The sequence below is a fragment of the Patella vulgata genome, chromosome 7 (genome assembly GCF_932274485.2).
Source record: "Patella vulgata chromosome 7, xgPatVulg1.2, whole genome shotgun sequence".
NCBI classification, from domain to species: domain Eukaryota; kingdom Metazoa; phylum Mollusca; class Gastropoda; family Patellidae; genus Patella; species Patella vulgata.
Window position 1 is genome coordinate 56265714 of NC_065885.2, and position 26976 is coordinate 56292689.

The 26976-nt window shown below is 39.8% G+C and overlaps 1 protein-coding gene across 1 annotated transcript in view; it reads right to left on the reverse strand.

Annotated features, from left to right (window-relative positions):
- The window catches only part of LOC126826832 (carbonic anhydrase-related protein 10), a 45894-nt gene that overhangs the window by 3388 nt on the left and 15530 nt on the right, over positions 1 to 26976 (reverse strand). The window contains exons 3-8 of the mRNA XM_050555939.2: positions 20667 to 20806; positions 16887 to 17078; positions 16160 to 16255; positions 13218 to 13284; positions 7159 to 7313; positions 6382 to 6510 (exon numbers count right to left, since the gene is read on the reverse strand). Of these exons, the coding sequence (XP_050411896.1) occupies positions 6382 to 6510; positions 7159 to 7313; positions 13218 to 13284; positions 16160 to 16255; positions 16887 to 17078; positions 20667 to 20806 (779 nt within the window). The remainder of the gene's footprint in view (positions 1 to 6381; positions 6511 to 7158; positions 7314 to 13217; positions 13285 to 16159; positions 16256 to 16886; positions 17079 to 20666; positions 20807 to 26976) is intronic.

The window sequence follows — 26976 nt, forward strand, 5'->3', positions numbered from 1 at the left end:
GAGTGGTGCTGTGTCCTTGAGACCTTCATTGGCGAGTCGATCTGCCTCTTCGTTTCCTCTTATGTTGACATGTGATGGAATCCACACGAGTTCTACTTTGCTTCCCTTCTCTATAACCCTCTGGTACAGCTGCCTGATTTCCAAAATGACTTCTGGTCTTGAGTCCGAGTTGTCATTTTGGATTGAAATCAGACTGCTCAGAGAGTCGCTTGGAATGACGAACTTACAAGTCTTTTGATGGGAAATCCATGATATAGCGTCACGAATGGCCACAAGCTCTGCAGTGTACACCGAACAGTTATTGGGCAGTTTCTTGCTTATTCCCTGTTTCCCGTTTGGCAGGTATATTCCAAACGAGCTGGTGCCCCTTTCAGGATTGCGTGAGCCATCCGTGTACACATGGTCCCACTCATTAGACGGCCAGTTGTCTTCCAGGTGTTCTAGAGAGAAAGCACGTGCAGCAGTGGTGTTGTTTTTCTTGTCAATTTTCTGTAGTAGATCTAGATTAACCGGCGGTATAGGGAGCGTCCAAGGGGCGATCGCTGGGGGGTCGTGATCATTTATCACGAGCTCCCAGTTGCAGTTCCTTGATTGTTTCCCTGATACCCTGGCCGAAGCTTTTCTTTCTAGGATCTCTTACATATCTTGTCTTTTGTAGACTGACAAAAGTAGGGGATCTTTCGCCCAGTTGCGAGATCTTGGCCCAATACCTTGTCGCTAGTTCTTTTCTTCTTAGGGATAGGGGCAACTCCCCGGCTTCCTGTAGTAATGCCCCTCTCCTAGTCCCAAGCCCTACGCCGGTCGCAATACACAGAGCTTTGTATTTGGATGGTGTCAAGCTTACTTAAGAGTTTTGGCGCACAGTTCATGAAGGCCAAAGAGCCTTAGTCTAATACAGAGCGTATTAGAGCACGATACACCATCATTAATGTAACTCTATTGGCACCCCATGTGCTGCCCGTTATTTTCCTCATTAAGTTTAGGATTTTGGTGCATCTATCTACAGTCTCGTCGATGTGCGGTTTCCAGGTCAGCCTTCGGTCAAAGATTACACCAAGGAACTTGGTTTGGTCTTTAAACTCGATGGTTTTCCCGTTCATACACAGAGTCATTCTGTTTATCCCTCTATCCCTGCTTACAAGCATGCCGACTGTTTTCTTCTCCGAGACTTTGAATCCCCAATCGTTTGCCCATGCCATGAATTTGTCTAAGGCCTTCTGCATGTTCTTTTGTAGTTCACAGAAGTTCCTCCCTTTCCTCCATATGGTACTGTCATCAGCAAATTTAGCTAACTCAGTTTTGGCGTCGAGGTAGGAAGATTTCTGTATGTCGTTGATCATGATATTGAAGAGAGTGGGACTGATAACCGACCCCTGAGGCGTGCCATTTTCTAATGTTTGCCCGGCACTCAGGAATCTGCCTACATTCACCTGTATCTTTTGATCCACCGAAACATTTTGCCCGTTATACCAATACGTCCTAACTTGAAGAGCATACCGTCTAGCCAGACTAAATCGAAAGCCTTAGTTAAATCTACGAACACGACACATAACAGGTTCCCAGAGAGGAGTGCCTGCGACATGACTTGCTGTAGTCTCACCAAGTGGTCCGTTGTTGAACGCCCTTTCCTGAACCCGCTTTGATTTTCGTCGATCAGTCGGTTGCTCTCCAGATAGAACTGTAGTCGTATGTTAACCATTGTTTCCAAGGTTTTGCACAGTGTGGATGTCAAGCTTACTGGTCGATAGGACTCTGCCCTTGTTCTCTCTTTACCTGGTTTTGGAAGAGGGATGACGTTGGCTTTCCGCCATTCTTTGGGTACCTCTCCTGCCAGGCAGGATGTGTTGAAGAAGTTTAGTAGTATTCTTTTGGCATTTCTAGGCAGATGTTTGAGCATCGAGTACTTTACTTTGTCCTCATCAGCCGCACTATCCTTCTTGAGGGAAAGAGCCTTATTTAACTCCTCCTCAGAGAAGGGTAGATTGATTGGTTTAGCCCCTTCATTAGGTTCAATTTCTAATGAAGGGTGCTGTGAGTAAAAGATTTCCTTTCTCTTCAGGAACTCTGGTGATTGGTTTTCGTCCCTGCTTGCGTCAGCGAAAGCTTTTGCAAGTAGATCTGCCTTTTCATTGCCGTTGGTAACGTACTCATCTCCATTCTTTAGGTTTGGTATGTTGAATGATCTGCGCTTCCCGTTCATGGCGTTCAGCTTCTTCCAGACGGCACCTGTTTGCGTGTTTTGATTCAACGCATTACAGAATGTCATCCAGTGTTCGCTTTGTGCCTTCCGGGTGGTGTCTCTTGCGGCGTATTTCAACTTCAGGTAGTTTTGGTGATTGACTTCATTGTAGTGGCGTTTCCGTAGGCGTAGTGCCTTCTTTCTTTCGTTAACCGCCTTCTGACATTCTGGTGACCACCAAGGTTTTCTAATCCTTGATTGCCCTCCAGAAGTCTTGGGAATGGAGTCGTCTGCGGCTCCTATAATAGCACTCGTGATGTTGGCTGCGTACACGTCGATGTTGGCATCGATGATGTCTTCTTCTTTCCACCCAAGGCAGCCTACACGGAAGTTAGCCCAATCAGCCTCTTTTATTTTCCAATTGGGTTTCCCGTTATAGACTTCCCTGGTTGTTTCACATTGGATGCAGAGTTCTATCAGTAGATGGTCGCTGCCAAGTGTTTCATCTTCGTGTACTTGCCAGTCGCAGCGGTTTGCCATACCAAGCGTACAGAGCATGAGATCCAGGTGTGAAGGTGGGGCATTTCCTCCAACAAAAGTAGGGCTCTCGTCGTTCAGTACGCATAGGTCGTTCTCTTCTATTATTGAGCATAGGCTAATCCCCCGATTGTCATTCCTCGATGACCCCCACAGGACGTGTTTTGCGTTGAAATCCCCGCAAAACACAAATTCGCCCTGAGGAAGCTGGTCGAGAAGTGACTGGAAGTCAACTGGTTTTCTCGTGACATCTGGGGGTACATACACATTCACTATTGTCAATTTTGTATTATTGCTCAATGTGATGGCTATGCCCATTGCTTCTAGAGGGTCCTCTACGTCAAGCGAAACAGAAATATAATTTAAGTTATCACTGACGTAGATGGCAAGACCGCCGCCACGTGTCGTACTGCCCGGTCTGTCCCTTCTCTGACAAGTGTATCCGGGCAATTGGATGTCGTTCTTGGTTGTTAGTAGCTTGGTTTCTTGGAGGCATATTACATCTTTCGGGTTGCGGGTGATGTATTTTCTCAGCTCAGCACATCTGGGAGCCAGTCCATTAACGTTTAGTTGTAGAACTTTTACCTGGCTCGCCATGATGACTGTCCGGATGGATGCCTCTCTGTCTTGTCTATTTATTGGTCAATTGGCGTTTCACATTCCATAGGAGGTACCTCATTAGTGTTCGTCTTTGGTATTAAAACCGGCAAGCAACTGGGCATATCGCCAGTGCTGTAGTGACGAACATGAGATATCCTTCTACGGAGTGCGAGGTTTGCCGTTTGATCGCCTTTCGTGGTTTCTTCGTCTTCTTCTCTTGATCTTTTTTTTTACCGTGTTGATTGAATTAATCATGACACACAGGACATCGGCGTTGACCATGTGTGTCTTTATTTTGCCCAGTAGGCTTGCCATCTTGGTAGTTTGGTCCTCATTGGACACGACCACCCTGAGGAACTCGATCATGAAGTTCATGAAGCCACTTTCCGTTTTAAATTTAGGAATGAAGTGTTCTTCATGAATCTTCGTTTTCGGTTCCTCTTCTTTCTTCTTGGATGGATTTGTCTTCTGACTACAGTAGCATCTGGAAGAGTTATTATATAACCCGCGTTCTGGTTGATTTCAGGGATTAACCAATGAAACACTCTGTTGCGTTTTCTTGACGTGCGGTGCACGGAACTGTGGGTATCCCACTAGAATATCAATGCTGATTGGTTAATCAAATGTCTCATGTCATAGGGTCAAAAGCCACTCGAATGACCCCTGACTCAACCCCCCACTACAACCGGTCAGATCTTCATGTAGTGGAGGCAATCGAAAGTATAAAAAAACGAAACGAAATACAGATCTGTATTTTAATCAGATTGCCTTGTTTAATTTCGTTTTATTTCGTTTTAAAAAGTAATTTAGCAAAACAAAGGTGTCAGAACGGACAGCTTAGTTTTTCAACACGGTGCATTGGCCGAGAAAGTTCATCCAGATTTTCCGGCGTGGTTTCCCCTTGTCAGTGATGCAGGATGGAGGGCCTGACAAGGACAGCTGTCTAGTCGTTCGGGTGGGACGAAAAACCGAGATCCCGTGTACACATTGGCGTGCACGTAAAAGATCCCTTGGCAGTTGGATTTCGATATAAGAGTAGGCCATAGCGCCGCTTCCCGGGCAAAATTTCCATCTTAGCACACTGTATGGCGTATGCCCGTCTTCATTAGCCCAGGTTAGGAGCAGAACAGGAGGACGTTAAACCCCATTTCATTTCATTTCAATTCATTTTTCAACACGGTAATGCACATGGTTTAATTCTGAGAGCAATTGACATTGAATTATAACTTGACAAATGTCAAGTAGTGGGTGGTGAAATATTATGGCTGCTGAAAATTAAGCTGACATAAAATGATTAGACCTCTTTCATTTGCATCAAAAATAATATGGTTGGCTTCATTTGGTTCTATATGTTAATTGGATTTGTTGGATGACAATCTGTCTTTGTTGAAAACTATACGTCTATCGATAAAGCCACTGTTGAGATAAAACGTATAATATTGTGTTTCATTGTTGACAGTCAAAAATAAATGAAATGAAATGAAATGGGGTTTAACGTCCCACTGTTCTGCTGGGCTAATGAAGACGGGCACACGCCATACAGTGTGCTATGAGGGAAATTTTGCCCAGACAGCGGCACTACTATATCGAATACCAACTGTCAAGGGATCTTTTACGTGCACGCCAATGTGTACACGGGACCTCGGTTTTTCGTTTTCGTCCTATCCAAACGACTAGACAGCTGTCCTTGTCAGGCCCTCCGTCCTGTATCACTGACAAGGGGAAACCATGCTGGAAAATCTGGATAAACTTTCTCGGCCAATGCAGGCATCGAACACCCGACCTCAAGGTTAGTGAGCCAGCGTCTTACCCACTTAGCCACCATGAGCCTCCTACAATCAAAAATGAAAGTAATATTGGGAAACAAGCCAACGTTTGCTTAATGTTTCAAACAAAACATAACCGTATAGATACTGTCTTGTCACACCAAAGCAACCTACTTCAATGCTTTATTCTGGCCTAAATCATGAAGGCTTGGTTCCTTTAAAGTAAATGTGTAGGCTTCTCGTTTAAACGGAGCTGTCATCAGCTCACATCACAGTCTCAGTCAGCTAATGATTTCAAATTGGATTAAAAACTTATACTAGGATGTCTCCATGTCTTGACATTTCGAAGTGGCGTCACATAAAGTGGTCTAATTTGTTTTTCTCTGGGTTTACTTAATTCTTAATATAATATTCTCGTAACGGGTCGTTCCAATTTACAAGTGTGCTATGGCAACCTAAACTTAGGCTGCCTGTCTACTGTTAGCTCCGCTTGAGAACAGACACTAAGCTAGTTGACCGACATTTTAAGTCGACATTTGGCCGAGAAAGTTCATCCCGATTTTCCGGCGTGGTTTCCCCTTGTCAGTGATGCAGGACGGAGGGTCTGACAAGGACAGCTGTCTAGTCGTTCGGGTGGGACGAAAAACCGAGGTCCCGCGTACACATTGGAGTGCACGTAAAAGATCCCTTGACAGTTGGTATTCGATATAGTAGTGCCGCTGTCTGGGCAAAATTTCCCTCATAGCACACTGTATGGCAGTTGGAAGTCGATATAGGAGTAGGCCGTAGCGCCTCTGCCCGGGCAAAATTTCCCTCATAGCACACTGCATGCCGTATGCCCGTCTTCATTCGCCCAGTTTAGGAGCAGAACAGTAGGACGTTAAACCCCATTTCATTTCATTTCATTTCCTAAATGGCCGCCACATCCCAAAATTAGTATACTTTTTTCTAATGCGTCCCACTCCGTTTCACAGACATTTCTTTTTAATCAAATCAAATACTTAGCAAAATTCTGAAATTAGTAGTGTTATCGACTAAAATTGTCGATTTAGGAATTAAAATGTCGGTCAACTAGCTTAGTGTCTTTTAATTGTAGACAGCCAGTGTACGTTTAGTATGAGGTCACCCCTCTTGCACCACTGATTAGACTTAAAAATCCGAAGAACTCCTTTTTGGTGAACAATTAGATAGAACCCAGGACGTTCTGGCTTCCAGTCTAATTTGGACATGGTTGTTCAAACGTGGGCGGAGTTTACTGGTCTTGGGCGGTGTGAACCTTTCTCGTCCTGTACTACTTACCCTGCCTGGATAATTTATATTGGTTTTCACAACTCTATTATTTAATGGCATAACGGATCTTCTACTATTGTCTAATTTAAAGACTGGCAAATCAGAACTACTCTGATATAAATTACGTAGAGATATTAACTGGAAAAGAAAGGCAAAGTATGATATTAAATCAGGCATCTCATTGATCAGTGGTGTATCTGGGTGGCCATGATATCTTCTCAGTTTAGGATTAACCATTAAGCAAAATGAGTACGTGCTTAGGGCATCATGGTAATGGGGGCACCACAGAATGTCTGCTTTGGAAGATGCCAAATTTAAAATATTTAAATTAAAGTTACATGCCCACGAGTTCGTTTATGCTAGGTTCTCACTGTCGTGCGATGCGTTACGATAGGATTGTTCTGTTGAGTCCACGATCTGATACGTGCAGATACGTTCGGATACGTTTCGATACGATCAACACGATTGCTGCGACTGACCACAATATATGATAAACCCTGATAGGATCCCCACGATTATTCCACGATTAAAACCACGATTTCAATCGTGATAGTGGGAATGGCGAACATGAATGTAATAGACTTTAGAATAATAATTAGCCTCGGTTTCATGTTATTTTTGAAAGAGATAGTCCACGTCACCGCATGAGCAAACTCCACGAGCCAATCTTCACCATCCCTCAAATAGAACATCCCTGCCCCGTTACTGCATGGTACACTAGTGTGGAGTGAGGTGAATAAAAACAGCAACAATACAATGGATGATATAATATATGAAATAGCTTACATTAGCTTTAGAAATATAAATAGGTTTATTCGGGATTATCCAGGTAACTGTTTCTTGACAACCAGGTTGTGTAAAAGAACCTTCGTATGTGACGTAATAATTGCTTCTAGGTAGGAGATCCTTGATATTAAGGGCTTCTATACGAATTGATTGCCCTGCAACGAAAGATTTACAAGAAATAATAAAATTTGATTTAATTCAGTTGTGTATTTTTGCGGTTTTAGGACTACAATTGACGTTTACGGCTGGCCTCTGGATCGATTCACTTGATTTGATATAATACGTTTGTTGTTTGAAGTGTCGGTGTATATTGTGTGTCTTGTCCACGGGTTTGTGTTGTGTAATTGTTTATGCGTGGTGCGGTCCTCCTGTAATTAATGATAGACATGGCAGATTTTTTTTTTTGGGGGGGGGGGGGTAGCGCATGCGAGTTGTGTCCTAAGGTCTGTCATTGAGTCAACTAGCGTGGTTTCGATTTCCCGGATGTACGTGACAAGGAGTAGAATCTCCTATCCAACCTCGTGGGTTTTATCCGAGTTGTCCGGTTTCCCCCCACTGCTAAAGATCCCTACGCGCAAGCGAATTATTGAAAATAAAATTGAACCAGTGTTAGTCCCGAAATGACCTAGTTTGAGTCGAGTGGACGTAAAACCCAATTTCTGTCTCCATAACAGATTGGAGATTGCACCGAAGGCTGTTGTTTTGTGTCCAATGCCTATACATACTCCACTCACTACATTGCAGTCAGTAAACAAGACACTCCACGTCTGAATCAGTTTTCAACACAGCATGTATTCCCTTGGCTTACCTGATCATCTTGTTATAGCGGAAAATCAAATATTTACTAAAGAAATGACAGTTTTAAGGAGAAGTGACACTTTTCCACTGACTACAAAATAATTCGATGAAATGTTGTTTTCTTTTTTCTACTATAATATACATATTGTTTGAAATATGCTAGATATTGACCTACTATTGAACGTAAAATAAATTTATATAAAGTTATATAAATTTAATAGGCATAGCTTCCAAAGGCTAATTTATGTTTATAGTCCGGTATACATGTCAAGTTAGGTATGCAGATAGAGATTACTAATAAACATTAGTCCAATATTGCACAGAGTAGAACAATTTCCGTTAAGTAGACTGAGTTCCAAAATAAGGCAATTCACATGCAGTCAAATGCATTTAGTTTATAAACAGGGAACTGAATGGTGCTATTTATCTTCAGGAATACTCTTTATTTTTCTAACAAATTCTGAACTCAAAATCAAAAACTTTATACGTCTCATCCGTGTGACGTTGGCGTGGATAACTAAGCTAGTATATATACAGGTGGTGTTTCTTTTGTAGTTCATTTATGGACGTTATAGACGTTATGTTCTAGAACATACCATACGTTTCTAGACTGGACAGTTTACCTTCCGGAAAACTCTTTATTTTTTCCGGGGAAATTCTTAACGCAAATCAAAACTATATAGGGGTTTGAACTAAATATTAAGGCCACCTGCAGATTTCGCCATGGTCACGAGATGTAAACAGGGCTAACCCTATCTCTTACCCACAATTATTGGCAACAATCACGTGCTCTAACTCTGTTTACATCTCGTGACCTTGACCTCTGTCATTTGCGTCAAAACCTGCAAGTGGCCTTAATATTTAGATCTGACCAATTACTAGAGGCGTTTCTTTTGTAGTTGATCATTATCATCATCATCAGATTATGAACGCTATAACGTCCCACTGAAACCGACCCTCTGTAAACGTGCATAGAAATACAAATATCGGTATATTGTGTCAGAGAGGCTAACAATGAATCATAATCCTCGTTTCCTCGGGAGGAACTTTGTCTGACACTCTGAAAGGTTTTAACGTGAATATTATATTCATATCTTGTTTGCTGTAGCAATACTCGAGGGGACACTTCAGAACGCATGGCTACATAGAGAATTTTATAGATCGGATTTTTATTCTAATGTAGAGACATATCCCGTCCCTAAAGACTTTAAGAGATAAAATATTTTTTGTGTAAAAGCTGCGTGGCGATTACAGTTCCAGTGCTGAGAATTCCCTAAACGGCATCCAACTAAAAGGAATGTCGACATTAAGATTTGTGTTTTGTGTCTGTTCAAAGAACAGTTCAGAAGTTATAGTCATCTGTCGTATTTAAACCATGATATTAACGAGACAGTACTTGAGAAATTGAAACAATACAACAAAATGAAATGAAATGGGGTTTAACGTCTTACTGTTCTGCTCCTATATACTGGGCTAATGAAGACGGGCATACGCCATACAGTGTGCTATGAGGGAAATTTTGCCCGGGCAGCGGCACTATCGCCTACTCTTATATCGAATTCCAATTGCCAGGGGATCTTTTTCGTCCCATCCGAACGACTAAACAGCTGTCCTTGTCAGGCCCTCCGTCCTGCATCACTGACAAGGGGGAACCACGCCGGAAAATCTGGATGAACTTTCTCGGCCAATGCAGGGATCGAACACCCGACCCCCAGGCTAGCGAGCCAGCGTCTTACCCACTTAGCAACGTGATCCCCTACAATACAACAAGCTGGATTGTCTCACAGTATGGATTATATATTTTGATCGGCTTTTTTTTATTTAAAAAGAGAGAAACTAACACAAAGTTTATCGTAACTACAGTGTTTACGAATAAAGATTACCTCGTAACCACGGTGTTTACGAATAAAGATTACCTCGTAACCACGGTGTTTACGAATAAAGATTACCTCGTAACTACAGTGTTTTCGTAAATACTGTATTTATGAATACTAACCGTAACTCATTACTATGATTATCCTAAACCTTACTGTTGTTTTCGTCATTGAAAATAAAATTGTTCTCTCGTGGTAATATTCCTGACTTATTCAAACTTATTCGGACATCAAAGTCGGCATCCTTTGTCGTTGCAATGACGCGCACAATTGTTTTCCAGTAATTACACATCTGCTTACAAATTCCCTTCGGGAATTGCCCGTGTGCGCTAGGTTGAATTCTTGCTCATTGCTTCAACAAGCGAAACAATTCGCCCTTATGAGCTAGGCTTAAAGGGACCATGCCGATTTTAACATAATCTCAGAAATAAAAGTCCGTGCACGTATGTAATTTAAACGCCAAAATACAGATGAATGTTGTATTTAGCTGGTCTGCAAATTTCAGCTCAAAATATTGAGTTGTTTGGACGTGAACTTCAAAATCGCTTATCCGGACACGTAACCCTTTTAAGAATTCGGGTAAATTCGTTCGTTGGGTGACCCGATAATCTATTACCGTTCCTTTAGAAGACAAAACAGTGCGTGATGCATGTGGTGTACTTGATAACGAAAGGTAAATTTCACCTACACGTTATTTTAAGAAAATGAAAGTCTGGTTTTATCCAGACACCGTACACCGGTCTCCATTTCCAGATGAAGACCGACAGGTTTAAGTTGTCTGAAAACGTATCACGTATATTGAGTTTGTTGCTCAGCCCTAGGGTAGAGGTTTTTAAGGACCTTTCACACAAAATTAAGCAGTTTTATTCGCCAAAAATATAAACGAGATTGGCCCTTTAAGTATACTAATGCACACACTATTGCACATGTTAATAGAGGGAAAAAAACACACGATCGCCCCAAAAGTATAGTAGTGTTGACGAAACTTTATATTCCTTTCATGTCGTCTAGTCGTCTATGAATTCTTACTTTACAATTATTATCTAAGAGAGAGAGAGAGAGAGAGAGAGGGTTTAACGTCAACTCGACACAAGCTAGGTCATTTCGGAACTAACACATAGTTTAATTTTATTTCAATAATTCGCTTGCGCATAGGGGTCTTTAGCAGTGGGAGGAAACTGGACGACCCGGAGAAAACCCACGAGTTTGGACAGGCGACCCTACTCCTTGTCACGTACAACCGGAGATTCGAAACCACCTCAGTTGCCTCAATGACAGGCCTTATGATAAAGCGCGCACGTGCTAACCATTCGGCCATCCACTCCCCCCCCCCCCTTATTATCTAAGAGTTATCGATCATGAGTTATCAGGTTGGGTTAGCTACCATCTATATTGATATATTTATAAAGAGGATCGCGTGTGTATTAGAACAAGATTATCAATAATTAATGAACGTTAATGATTAAGTCCCGGGCGTAATAATCTCAGATTGTGATAAGTAACGCCAGATGGCGTGACGGGTGCCCAACCTTTATTAATATCTATAAGCATCATCTAGCAGTAAATAACTATCGCGTGACGACGTTTTCTACGTTCCAGTGTAATCATAACCAATGTTTGTTCCTTGTATGTATAATTAATGGTCATGACGGGTATTTCTATAATTATTGTTAGATCATGAAATAATCAATGTACGCAGCTTAAAGGAGCTAAATCGGTAATATTTTGGAGCTAGAAATTGGCACAAATGGGTCGCAACACATATAATAATTTAATAGGAATTTATATAGACTGTTTTACATTCAATCGTTTCTGTTTTACTGTGAATTGTCATCAGTTATGTTCGGCGATATACGCCAGAAGTCTCAACCGAAAGTCAGTTTCTAGCGTCTGGTTATTCCAGTCAACATCGATAGTATTTATTGTGCATGCTCTACAAATAAGAATATGGCATTACCGTTTGATATGACATGTGGAATATATGTCTAGCCTCATTCTTTGAGCACCTTGTTACAAATTGCACTGAAACGCATTATGGTACACGATTCGTGTACCAATGGTAAAATGTTTATTTTGTCTGAAATATTGGATATCAAAAGCCCATATTTTCCAGTTAAGATCACCACACCAATGCTGATTTAAATTGCAAAAAAAATCGTGTTTTCAATGTCGAAGATTTTGGATGATATTGGGTTATGGACTTAGCTACTTTAAAATATGATCAAATAATACTATGTAGAAGTTGAGATTTACGAACACATAGTTTGACATCTGTTGTGGTGCTTGTGTTGTTAGAATACTGGAATAACACACACACCCCGCTCGCCCAATAACAGAATAAAAAATAACATCTCGCATGAATAACAGTATAGAAAATGTATTTATTATTCTGTTTCTATGTACGGTAGGCTCGCTAGCCTGGAGGTCGCGGGTTCGATCCAGGTGCTTGCCGAGAAATTTCATCGGGATTTTACGACGTGGTTCCCCCTTGTCAGTCGTGCAGGACGGAGGGCTTGACAAGGAGAGCTGTCTAGTCGATCGGATGGGACGAAAACCGAGGTCTCATGTACAGATTGGCGTGCACGTAAAATATCCCCTGGCAGTTGGAATTCCGGGCGGCACAAATCACCATTGACACCCTATATTTAAAAATTCCCTGTGTCCTTAGCTTTATCTACACTCTCTAAATGACAGTATGGAAAATTCACTTATTATTTTGTTTCTGTGTACCGTGTAAATGTTAGCTTTTTGTTGGTTGCAGTATAGCGTCGATGCGACTTATGAATGTTTAATTCGTGTCCAAATATGCAGCACAAATCACCATTAATAACCTTATATTTAAACATTTCCTGCGTCGTTATCTTTATCTACACTCTCAAAATGATAGTATCAAAACTTCACTGTCCTAGCCTTTAGCTTTTTGTTGGTTGCAGTCAGGGCCGTAACTAAAGTGTTTTCATTGTCGACAATTGTTTCACGGGGAGGGGGGGGGAAACTTTTTGCGGTGGGGGGGGGGGCTGTTATAGTGTTGATGTGGCTTATGAATGTTAAATTCGTGTCCAGATATACACCACCAATCACCATTATTGACACACCAATTTTTCTCAGTTTTTTCAGGGACTGGACTGGTAACTAGAATATCCCTGTTTCACGGTTTGACATGGTACCTGGCTGGGCTGGGTTGTCTGTGTTTAGACAAGAGAGTGAAAACGAACGAGTTACCTGGGTTTGTTTTTGTCTCTTTTAACAAGATTAAGACCATGGTTCAAGTGATTAGTATTAGATGCCACGTGGGTCAGTTTGGAAAATTCTACCGCATGTAAAAACAAAACATCCAGAAAATGACACCAGTATTATCCATACCTACTTCTCTGATCAAATATTTACCTTTATATCTGATTCGTGTTGCGTAGTTGACTAAAGTTTGAAACGTTGAACTTTCAGGAAGACCAATCTGCAATGAGATAAAATGATAGCAACTAAATAGGAACAACGAAGATATCGAGTTTCTTCTCCAGCACACTAAATCTTTAAGCCCTATATACAGGTCCTGGGGTATGGCCCGTTTAATTTTGGTAAGTTCGACTACTATGACCTAGAACATTGCTGTGTTAAAGGATAACATTGGTGCCAGTCTTTATCACATTTGTGATAGAACTGGTTAAACACGTTCCAAAAATTATTTTATCATAGAGATCATTGCTACGATAATCAATGCTTCAAAAATCGGAAGTGACGAACGCAAAAGGAAAACACGAGTTATCCCTCTATATAACTGACTGAAGTGACGAGTGATAACAATTACATGGGCGAATTTCTCCTCACTAAGCGGTGGACACACTAGCCCAATGATTCGGCCGAATCGTTCGGCCGAATCAATCGGCGTCGAAATTCGCCTAATGTGTCCACTTTCATTCGCCCGAATCAAACAGGTTTGATATATTCGGCCGAATTATATTCGCCTGGTGTGTCCGCTTCGCCGAAGCATTCGGCCGAATATAGAATTCATTAGCCAATCACGTGATAGATTGAAGACATAGACGCCGCCATGTTTAATCATGTGACGTGAAAGGTGATGCAATCGACAGGTTAAATCGGGCGAAGCATTCGGCCAGTGTGTCCATCCATTCGGCCGAATAAAATTCGGCGCCGATTGGTTCGGCCGAACGATTCGGCTAATGTGTCCACTGCTTAATAATTCCTTTGAAGACCAAAAGTTGTTATATGAGACTGTAAGAGTATATCTGACAATTCAAAAAAGTAACTGAATGTCATTAGAAAAAAGAATACGAGAAAAATAGAAACAGTCCGTACATTCACGTGTGTTTATTCATTCTATACTTATTAAAGATAAAATCTGTTAAAGACTTCCGACTGCTTATATATGAAATGAAATGGGGTTTAACGTCCTACTTCTCGTGTGTGTGTGTGGGGGGGGGGGGCTGAATGGTTAGCATGTGCGCTGTATCATAAAGTCTGTCATTAAGTCAACTGGCGTGGTTTCGTTTTCCCAGTTGTACGTGACAAGGAGTAGGGTCGCCTGTCCAACCTCGTGGGTTTTCTCCGGGTCCTCCGGTTTCCCCCACTGCTAAAGGCCCCTACGTGCAAGCGAATTATGGAAATAAAATTGAACCATATGTTAGTCCCGAAATGACCTAGTTTGTGTCGAGTGGACGTTAAACCCCATTTCTCTCTATATATATAACTCGTTCAACCATAACTATTGTGGGATGAACACTTTCATTTCGACATGTCTAATTTTTTTCAATAAAGTATTCCCCTTCCTGATTTGTTGTCTAAACACAGGCCTTTATGTCTAATCACAGTTGCCAAACAATAAACATGTCAGGGCTTCTTAATACCAGTTCTATATTAAACAATACTGATTGATATTGATGTAATATTGACCGCGGGTAACATGGATAAACTAAACAAAGATTATCTATAATGTTCTATTAACTTATTTAACCTAGAGATGTCATGCCATGTGTACAGCTAATCAAAACCAAATATTGAACTAGTCAAGTCAATAATGGCTGACTGTGTTCTGTCAATAATCAAAATACACATGAGATTTTTTTGATCTGACTGACATGAATGAAGGCCCGTAGTTAAAGACTTCGGCTTTGGTAGACAGCTTTACCAAAAAAAAAAACACAGTTCAATATTTCATTACTGGACGATGATAAACTCGGAAACATATAGGATCACCGTTATCCACATGAAGAAATGGTTTGGTTTACCTTCGCGTTAGGACATTATCTAGCTCAGCAGTTAGTTGTCTGAATATGCAATAGTTCGATGGTAAATTCCGAAACATTTTAAACTAACAGTACATTAAACATACATTATGCAAGAGCTAAATCTGTCTATTGCAGCTCTTTCTTTAGGCCTGAAATTAGACATTTGTTAACACGAAAAGACCATATTCAACTCTCGATGCCATCCTATGTATCTTATTTTCATTGGATTTGAATCCGATCTGCTGTCCAACGCCTATTGCTGATTAAACGCAAAGGAGGATAACCGAGACTTTGTTATCGTGACAGCGGTAACAATGACAATCGAGACTACAGTGATTTTAAAATAAGGTTTTCTCGGCTTAGAGTAAACCAATTTGACTGAAATTTTCAGCATACCCCCTTTACATTATCCAGTTTTTCGCTATTATAACGAGAACTGTATTCGACGTTAGTTTTAGGAAAACACAGTTCAGTGGGGGTAGGTGCAATTATTGGAAGATTATAAACTCAGAAATATTTAGGAACCCCGTTGCTATATTTTTTAATATACTACTGAAAACAATATGGCATGTAAGACTTTAGTTAAGTCTTCAGCTTTAACTTTAGGGAAAACATACATAGTTTAACGATTATTTTTCTACAATGTGCAATTATTGGAAGATGATAATCTCAGAAATATCTAGAAAGTTCGTCGGGAAATCCCGACGTGCCCACTCCCCCCCCCCCGCCCTTTGTCATTGGTACAGAACGGAGGGCCTGGTAGGGGACAAAGTACATGTATAGTCGTTCGGATGAGACGAAAAACCAAGCCCCAGTGTACACATTTGAGTGCCGTAAAAGAAATCTTGGCAGTTGGAATTCGATATAAGAGTAGGTCGTAGCGCCGCTGTCCGGCCAATAATTCCCTTATAGCACACAGGCGTTTGCCTGTCTTCATTAGCCCAGTCGGATCAGAACAGTACGACGTTAAACTCCATTTCATTTCATTTCACTTTAATTTGCACACCTGGTATTTATAGATTGAATGTTGAATTATAACAACAGTATTAACTTAAAACGGTGAAATATTAATACTTATATACTTACCTCGGCAAAAACAGCTAATATGGTTGTACCATATGGTTGTATTCTAGCTTCACTTATATTCTTATATAAATCTATATTATAGGCTATAAACTGTATCTGCAAAACAACCAAAATAACACAGTTTAGACACAGATTGATACAAGATATTCTTAATCTATAACTACTTAACTATTTCTCCATTATAACCAAATAATTTAATAAGGACCCATTTGATTGGTTTCTTCAGACTTTATATTAAAGGAGAAATCCCAGATAATATATTCAAGTGAGTAAACTGGTAACTTCTGTTCCCTACTAACTATTTATCGGATCCTCTGAGATACGTTTTTAAATAAATACCTACTCAAGTTGTCCTGAGGAGTCGGAGAAAAAGTTCATGGCTAGCAATGGCGTTGTGCCTGGATACACAGGTAATAACCCAGACGCAAGCGCTGTTTAAACAAACCCCGTTAAATAATCTATCGAGCATTTCAAACTACAAAAATCCGATAAAGTTAATAGGCTATTACGTCACATTTTGTCGTTTGATTTGGATATTTAAACCAGCATAATTTTTAAAACTTTGTGAAAACTGTGGCGTCTCAGTATCTTGTCACATTTTGGCGTTTAATTTGGATATTTAAACGAGCATAATTTTTGAAATTTTTTGAAAACTGGGGCGTCTGAGTATCTCTTCGCTAGGCTCCAAAAATATTTACATTTTGGGGTATTCCCCACACCAGCTCACCTCTGCAGCGAATGTTGCTCCATCTACCATATGTTCAGATCCTCGTTCGTCATCTCTACCGTAATGTATTTTAATCTCGTTGACTTGATAGTTGTACATTAAAGGTCCATCACTGATATTAAACAGACCGAACATGACGTCATCCAGTAAGAAGGTCAGATCGTGACCTGTATTTATAAGGTTCCCGGGGATCTGAAAAATAATAAAAAGAATTATTCCCCCCTTACAAAACGTCATTTCGGTTATAATTTTTCTCAACTTCTACTATTTCATTTTTTTCTGCTGGATTTACCGCCATATGTAGTTGGCCTTGTTTCGCTTACTGAATTCCAACTACAAACACTATAATGTTTCATTTACTGCATGGTGCACTCGGAGAACAGAACCTTGTGTGTTGGTGGAAATATGGGGTGGAAAAGGTGGTCACATTTGCAATACATTATAAACAATCGAACAGTTTACTCCATTTTATAAACAGTCGGATATCTTACTCCATTTTATAAACAATCGAACTGTTTACTCCATTTTATAAACAATCGGATATTTTACTCCATTTTATAAACAGTCGGATAGCTTACTCCATTTTATAAACAATCGTATAGCTTACTACATTTTATGAACAATCGAACTGTTTACTCCATTTCATAAACAATCGGATAGTTTACTCCATTTTATGAATAATTGAATATCTTAGCAGTCGGCCAGCTTACTCTTTTTTTTATACACAATCGCACACTCGACTCTATTTTATAAACAATCAAACAGCTTAGTCTATTTTATAAACATTCGGACATCTTAATAGTCTAGTTCATAAACAATCGGATAACTTGGTCGATTTTATAAACAATCGGATAACTTGGTCGATTTTATAAACAATCGGACAAATTAGTCGATTTTATAAACAATCAGAGAGCTTAGTCTATTTCATAAACAATCAGAAAGCTTCCTCTATTTCATAATCAATCGGACAACTTAGTTGATTTTATAAATAGTCGGAGAGCTTATTCGATTTTATAAACAATCGGACAAAATAGTTCATTATTATAAATGACTGCACGGCCTTTTATCTGGAAAACTCAGCTAGCTTTCAAGGTATAGGCGAATGGCCCATCAATTGTCGAATTAGCAACATTGCTTTTCCTCCAGGGTCACCTTTTTTTTATATAAATATCATAAATGTAATTGTTTTAGTAACAACACTGAAAGCAACCAACAATGTTTGAAAGACGATGAGGCCAGAATGTATGAGAATCATTTTACATTAAATAGAATGAATGTGTAGCCGATTTGATTAAACCCTGTTCTAGAGTAGAAACAGACTCCACAGTTTATGAAACTAATTAAGTTACTATACGATATTTTCCATGAACAAATTAAATTATTTGTTACAAAGCCTCCGTCGTGTATTATTAATTAGAGAGACGAATATGGAGTGTGGTTTATCAACTTGACCTGGACTACTGATAGAACTGTGTTCAGCTGAGAGAGATGTCACGTGTAGCTAACGGTTTTGTATTCATGCTGACTTTCAGGTTAAATTCCAAGAGGGTGTTGAAATTGACATTTTGGATTAACTGGGTTGTATTCACGCTGGATGGTGGCTCTGTGCATTTGGCGCTGGATCACAAAACAGGAGGCAGGAAGATCCAGGTTCGATCCTGGTGACCGAGAAAGTTCCTCAGTATTTTCCAGACTAATTTTACCTGGTCAGTAGTACAGGTCGGAGGGCCTGGCAACGAAAAGTATTTTGTGGATGAGATGGAACGAAAAACCAAGATCCACCCATAACAACCACACCCTACATAACAACCAAACCACACATAACAACCAAACCCTACAAACAACCATACCACATATAGCAACCACATTCGCATTACAACCATACCCTATATAACAACCACACCACACACCACACATAACAACCACACCACATATAACAACCAAACAGAAAACTAAAACACAACCGGTTCTGAAGTGGTACATGCTTCACTTAAAATAAAATCAAAGTCACATGCGAGATTCATGACCAACCGTCTATTTAACATAAATTACAAATGTTTGTACATTTTTTAAAAATTTTTATAAACAATATTTTTATTCATTAAATCTTAATTTGGATTATGGGAGATAGGATAAAGAGCTGGCAGTTCTCACTATAATAGTTAAAAACTAGATAATGTAAAGGCAATTTGTTGGAAATTTTAGTCAAATTGGTCCACTATGAACCGAGAATTAGGCGATTGAAATTTCGGCCCAGCCTCGATCATCATTTCTAAAGTCTGTAAGATAAATTATAGTGGAAGTCGAGCAGCAAATGGGATCATAATCCAGTAAATATCGCAGGCTAGCGATGTCATCGAGAGTTGATTATGGTCTGGATAAGTTAATTAATGTCTAATTAATAATTTAGATAACATTTCCTTCGGGCCTAAAGAAAGACCTGCAATTGGCAGATTTAGCTCTTTCATAATGTATGTTTAAGAAATATCGCTGGTTCTGTTACTTTAAGAAAAACGAAATTAACTATTCATGTGGTAATGTAGACAAATTCATCTTAAGGTCATTTCATAAATTAAATTCAGACTACATTCTTTAATACAGAACCCTTTGATAATACACCGATGTCCTGGAGCAGTTTCCAGAAGAAACCCAACATGTTCAATATATCAGTGCCGCCTCTATTCATACAGCTAGGAAACTAATTCTCTGACAAAGATGAAGACAAATTGTCAGAATATCTATCACCGTTCCGTCTTCTTCACAAATACCAATAATCGCCTTGTGCTTTATTCTCTAGACTATCTCATTTGTTTTATAAATCATATTAACAACTCGACCTGGTGGCTAGTATACACGTCTGGTTATTGTATACACCATAGCAATTCTACATAATATTGTCCTGGGCATACTTTTAGTGAAATGAAATGGGGTTTAACGCCCTACTGTTCTGCTTCGAACTGGGCTAATGAAAACGGGCATACGCCATACAATGTGCTAAGAGGGAAATTTTGCCCGGACAGCGGCACTACGGCTAACTCTTTTACGTACACGCCAATGTGTACACGGAACCTCGGTTTTTCGTCCCATCCGAACGACTAGACAAGGGGGAACCACGCTGGAAAATCTGGATGAACTTTCTCAGCCAATGCAGGGATCGAACACCCGTTAGAACAATCATTCACGATTCGCTGAATACGAAGAAGATTTGGATGCGCACAAAGTAAAGGCCATAACGAAAATAGGTTCGCCGTGGAAAGTTGTTTTTCCAGGGTATGAATAGTCCTTAAAATCTTGATCCAACAGTTTCTGATGCTTGACGTAAATTACTTTTGTTGTTTTGGTCATGTTGTGCAAAAGGCGATTCCTGGGTGATGTCTAAGTGATGTTAGTATCTTTTTGTAGAAAGCAACATGAGGTATACTTTGTTCGTCTCGAACGTTTTTTTTATATAAGAAGGTTTGGTGTAAATCACTATTAATAGTATCATTTTATTGTCCTGGTCTTATTTTGCAAAGGACGATTCATTGGGATGTCTAAATCGCATATGCAACTCTATGCAGGAAAGGAAGATGTTCATCTTTCTAGAAACCAGTCAATGTATTTGGTATGTTATATGTTGTGTTAATTCTCATTTTCTGTGTTTTAGCAAAGTTACCCCAGATATGCCGCGGTATCATTCAACACTTTTCGAGCCCAGGGGCAGAACACGTGTTTATCCCCGGGCCGGAGGTACCTGTCGCGGGCCCTGGTATAATTAGAATGATCTGTAATATGTCTCACCTGTTTTCTGGCATCAAGGTTGAGTCTCATTAAGTTTGGATCAAACAAGAGTTTCTCAGGTAAAATGTTGATTGGCGATTGGTACATGCCCTTTGTACATATCTTCCAGCTGTCTTCTATACCTCCCCATCTTGTTGGTCCTAAAATATACATAAATCATATATTACACTAGATCTCCCCATCTTATCGATCGTACAGTATACATAGATACTATATTACTCTAGATCTCCCCCATCTTGTCGGTCCTAAAATATACATAAGTCATAAATATTACTCTAGATCTCGGTTGTACAATATACATAGATACTATATTACTCTAGATCTCCCCATCTTGTCGGTCCTAAAATATACATAATGGTTGTCTTTTAATTACGAAATACAAATTACCATTAATGTAAAAATGTATTTCTATTCAACTCTGTATGTTATATAGTACTAGGTTAAAGATTGTTAGAAAGAAATGGGATCACATTTAAATTAATCAATAAAACAAAACTATATGAAAATATGTAATGATGTCCTAATGGGACAGTCTACTTCAAATTATGCCATGATTTAGTTTCTTTTTTGTTCTTATGTCATTTATTATTATGGTCTGAAACATCTTAAAGAAGTCTAACTCCAGAGACCTGACTTAGCCAATGAAAACGTGCTTGTTGGCGGACACGGGAAAAAATCCTTACCAATTGGAATTCGACGGAGAGCAGTTCTGCTCCGAACTGGGATAATGAAGACAGGCATACGCCATACAGTGTGCTATGAGGGCAATTTCCCCGTACAGTGGCGCTACGACCTACTCTTATATCGAATTCCAACTGTCAAGGGATCTTTTACGTGCATGCCACTGAGTACACGGGACCTCGGTTTTTTGTTCCATCTGTCCTGCTCAACTGACAAGGAGGAACCACGAAGGAAAATCTGGATGAACTTTCTCGGCCAATGCAGGGATCGAACACCCGACCTCCAGGCTAGCGAGCCAGCATCTTACCCACTTAGCCACCGTGACCCCCCTCCCCTCCCGAAGAGCAGTTGGAAAGACAACTGTCCGGGCAAAGTGCCCCTACTTATACCACGCAAGAAGACAGATTACGGTCTTCATTAGCCAGGCTGACACAGAGAAGTCCACGCTAAACCCCAGTTTATTTCATTTCATTTATAAGTGCTTTTATCCATTTCACGAGATTGTAGTTGTCATGATCGTACTACTTAAAATGGTTGACTGGTTAGACACTATCCGATATTAAACAGGCGACAATAAACGTCTTTTACGATGTCTGAAAGCATCATCTTTAAACGCTAGGGTAATCATTATCTTAATGTAATTTAAAGTAGGCTGGCCATCTGGGAATAACAGATTACAGAGCTTCAAACTTTTATAGACTGCTTTTATTAACTCAAGGTGACCAGATCTCGTTGGATTCCGATTAATTCCTTCTTCATGGACTTTTATCCCAATTTCACTAAATATATAAAATATAACTAAATCTTTAGTTTGTTTTAGCGGCAGATACCACGCGATTTGCTTTTCATGAGACTTAGCAACAAATAGGAAGATTGGTCAACCAAGGATTGTCCGCCAAGAACATGAAAAGCTGTAAGCACTCACAGTAATGCAACCTAATGGGTGAGCGGGTGGCTTAAAGAAGTCTTCTTTTTAGACTCTCCTTCCTGCAGCACTACCAAGGAGAAACGTGGTCAAGAAACGCCGAATAACTCTCTGGGCAACACACCGTGGGATTGAAATAGGGGCTATATTTTTATACACCATTGGTGACACTGAAAACAATTTCTATTAAGGACCAAACCATGTCAGTTATATATGAACGATACAGATATTTTATATAAGGAATGAGGTTTCAATCTGGAAAATCTCGACGAACATTCTCGACCAATACCGGCATTGGATCGGGGACCATCTTTTAAAGGACCATTGGTAACACTGAAATAATTTCTATTAAGGACCAAACCATGTCTGTTCTCTATGGTTTCAATCTTGAAAATCTCGAGAACGTTCTCGACCATCACCGGGAACGGATCGGGGACCATCACCATTGGTGACACTGAAAACAATTTCTATTAAGGACCAAACCATGTCAGTTCTACACCAACGCTTCAGATATTTTTATATAAAGACTAAAGTTTGAGTTGGGTTAACTTAATCAATAACAAATGTACAAATGTCGATGAATGTTTAGTACTCTGTCTCTAATCAAGACACATAATTTCCTCGATCTATAGTTCGGCAGACAATATCTATCCGATTTTCATTTATCAGTCTAAATACCAAAAAAAAATCCCCAATCTTTCTTCCTGAAAACCTATTACCAGTATTAAAGATACGAACTCCATTAACTTTATGCCATTTGTTGACATTCTTTTTGAAAATATAGCCATGGGTTTAAAGTAGTTTTTCTTCGAGCTTCACCTAACATGTGCACGCTACCGGAGTCTTATATCAAGTCAAGTAGTAGTCTCTTGTTACAAGTGTCTATTCTTTCATCAATGTTTAATATAGATCGCGTCATGATAATCGAGAATGTATGAGAAAAGTAATGGAAAAGAAGAATGGGAGATCGTAATGTTAGAATGATTTTAGTGTAGACAGGATTCCATCGTCTTGTTGTGAAGTTCCATGAAAATTCTATTTAACGCCTGGTGGGTTCCATTAGCCTGAAACTAATGATAAGCTGGCTACAGATATCGTGTAAGATTGATCCGACGTTTAATAGCCATATTTAGTGAGGAAACAATTGATGTACTTGAGACGAGAACAAAAATTATCTGTCCAGTAGGTGTTTTGTTTCTGTTATTGCGTATCGGGTAAATCCCGTGTCTCAGACAGGAAATGCTTAGTATGATTGCAGAGGTTACCCCCCCCCCCTCCCCCTCCACACAGATAATTGATTAGTAACGCAACATAGTAATATATCTAATTTCAATTTGTATTTTGGACGGGGAGTTGGATGGCCGAATGGTTAGCACGTGCGCGCTGTGCGCTGTATCATAAGGCCTGTCGTTGAGTCAACTGGCGTGGTTTCGAATCCCCGGTTGTACGTGACAAGGAGTAGGGTCGCCTGTCCAACCTCGTGGGTTTTCTCCGGGTCCTTTGGTTTATTCTCACTGCTAAAGACCCCTACGCGCAAGCGAATTATTGAAATAAAATTAAACCATATGTTAGTCCCGAAATGACCTAGTTTGTGTCGAGTTTACGTTAAACCCCATTTCTCTCTCTATATATACATATGATTATTGTATTGTATATTTATTACTTCTATATATTTATTACGCGCAAGCGAATTATTGAAATAAAATTAAACCATATGTTAGTCCCGAAATGACCTAGTTTGTGTCGAGTGGACGTTAAACCCCATTTCTCTCTCTCTCTCTCTCTCTCTCTCTCTCTCTCTCTCTGTATTTTGGACATAAAAATGTTAAAATGACCGTCATCAATCTCCCTAAAGTTAATAACCTAATACTCCGTTCCCATGCTGTCGTACGATGCGTTTATACGATAGGATTGTCCCTCTATTGGGTCCACGATCTGATACGTGCAGATACGTGCAGATACGATCAACACGATTGCTACGACTCACCTCAATATGTGTAGGATAAAGCACGAGACTGAGGTTATACTGGGGAAAGAAAGGCTGAAGAAAATAACCCGAGGCCAGTAGGCCGAGGTTTTTCTGTCGAGGTTTTTTTTTTTTAAAGTCTTTCTTCCTCAGCATAATCGAGGTCGAGGACTTTATCTTGCTTATAAACCGTCTATGTTTACATGTACGTACAATGAGAATATCCTAGAATTCCAGTAAGAAAAAACCCTTTTATCATGTTTTCCTAAGGAAAATAAAAACCTACCTTGGAAGAATAACCCTTGACAGTTGGAATTCGATATAAGAGTAGACCGTAGTGCCGCTGTCCAGGTAAAATTTCCCTCATAGCACATTGTATGGCGTATGCCCGTCTTTATTAGCCCAGTTCGGAGCAGAACAGTAGGACGTTGAACCCCATTTCATTTCATTTCACTTTTCGAAACAGGTAAAATTTAGAATTTAGAATATCGTTATCAACAACCGCATTCTTTTCCACTGCACGAAGCATGGTGCGTTGACGGCGCTTAGAAATCGTGACACCATGTCTGCATTCTGACCTGCAAGGTTCAGTATCGATTGGTTCACTCGAAGAAATTATTCAATTAAATCATAAATCTTTTTACCTCGTGCCCCAGGGGAAATTAACACTTTTCACAAACATGTTACAGAGATGGATGCGTCCATCTAGAAAATATCAAATCAATTTAACCGTAACAATTTAGCATTAGAGTAGCAAATTTTGTAAAAGTACACGTCTTTCCTTTTCGGGGGACGTGTAGGAGCGGGGGTGGGGGTCAGTTGAGGACATTATCGGGATAACATCAAGAAACTTAATGGTTAAGATGCCGTGAACTTAATTCCTGGAACTACCTTCGAATACAATGGTAAAAAGAACTCCCTTGACTGAACCCTTGTTTTAAGTGGTGATTCGTTGGCGAACATAGTGTGCCAGCCAATGAAAACATACAATACAAATAACCGCGGTAAATGTCGCGATTTTTTACAAATATACTTTTTTAAAGTAGACCCAATCAAATTTTAAAGCCACGAACTAAACAGAAGTTATGACAAAGGTTAATATAGAAATATTGTCTCGAGAAAAAATAATATCTGAACTCTGTAAATAGGACGTGGTATCAGATGTTCAACTGTGAGAGGATATTTACTATGCTGCCAATGATATGCACGGGACTTCGTTTCTTGTCCCGTCCGAACGACTAGACACTTTTCCTTGCAAGATCTTCAATTCTACATCACTGAGAACGGGAAGCCAGGCTCACTATCCAGGAGGTAGTGGGTTTGATCCCGGTGTTGGCTTAAAAAAACTATTTGGATTTTTCAGTCTAGTTTCCCTTTGTCACTGGCGCAGGACGACGAGTTTGCCAATAATAAAGCGTCTAGTTGTTCGGATAGGACAATAAATCGAGGCCCATCAATGTACATGTGACCCGTGTAAGTGAACCGTTGACAGATGGATTCATTATCCCGGATAATTAAAAAGTTGGACCTTAAATCCCATTCTATTCTATTTTATTTCATTTCATTTCAAAATTAAGTTCGTATTCCCAAAGTCGATACAACAATGTGAACTTAGACAAAAAACGCCATAAAGATTATGATACAGAAAAACACTTCATGGAGATTTTTATTAATGTACCGTTATTTCCGTGTGTTTCTGATTAAACTAATCTCTGTGTAGTGGCGTAACAGATATGTTTCTGATTTAACTAATATTAAATCAGATCGATGACTAGAGATTACGAGACTAAACAGACACAGACGCAAGTTATGATAGGTTCCATATTTGTTGTCATAACAACGAGTTAAGTTAATTAAGGGGTTGGCCGTATGAAATGTATTGATTTCCGCTGTCTCGTAAATTAGAATATTGTATATATTTTGGAGATGTATAGACTGGATAACCTGCTCTAATACGTCAGACTCGCTCCTACGTCACTCCTTTTCTGACTCTGACTTACATAATAATATTATAATATATTGAAGTCAGAATAGGAACCAGTCTGACGTCATTTAGAGCAGGTTGTCCAGTCTAGGAGTAGGAGATGTATTGTCTTACCAACACATTCTTTGAATCGAATTCTGGAATCTATATTCTTAAAAGTTTAATGTACTAATAGAATATTGCATTCGGGACATAGATTTCTATTTTGGGGTCTAGATTTCTATGGTCGGTCTAATACCATTAAATTCTGATAACATGTTTTAAGTTGTCCAATCTTATAGTTAGTCCGTGTGGTTCTAACGTCCCAGGGCTTCCTTTATAAAAGTTTGTACTTCCGGTCCTTCGTGAGCTGTGATTATATGATTGGATAGTTAACCGGATGTTCGTCCCACAAATAGGTTTTATAGATGTACCACTTGCCTTAAACTTGCTTGGGTGGAGTGAAGGAGGGGGGGGGGTCTTTTGATCTACTGTGTTACAGAAAGCAGGTAGTCCCAGTGAGTTAGACGCTGCCACGCTAACCTGGTGTTGGCCGAGAAAGTTCATCTGGATTTTCCAGTGTGCCCCCACCCATTATCAGTGGTGCAGGACAGAGGGCCTGACAATGGAAAACGTATATTCGTTCGTATGAAACGAAAAGGCGAGGTTCCGTGTACAACAGTAGGACGTTAAACCCCCATTTCATTTCATATGATTGTCTTTTCGGACAATAGAAGGATACTAGACGAAAGCACTTCTTTTATTCGGATATTCA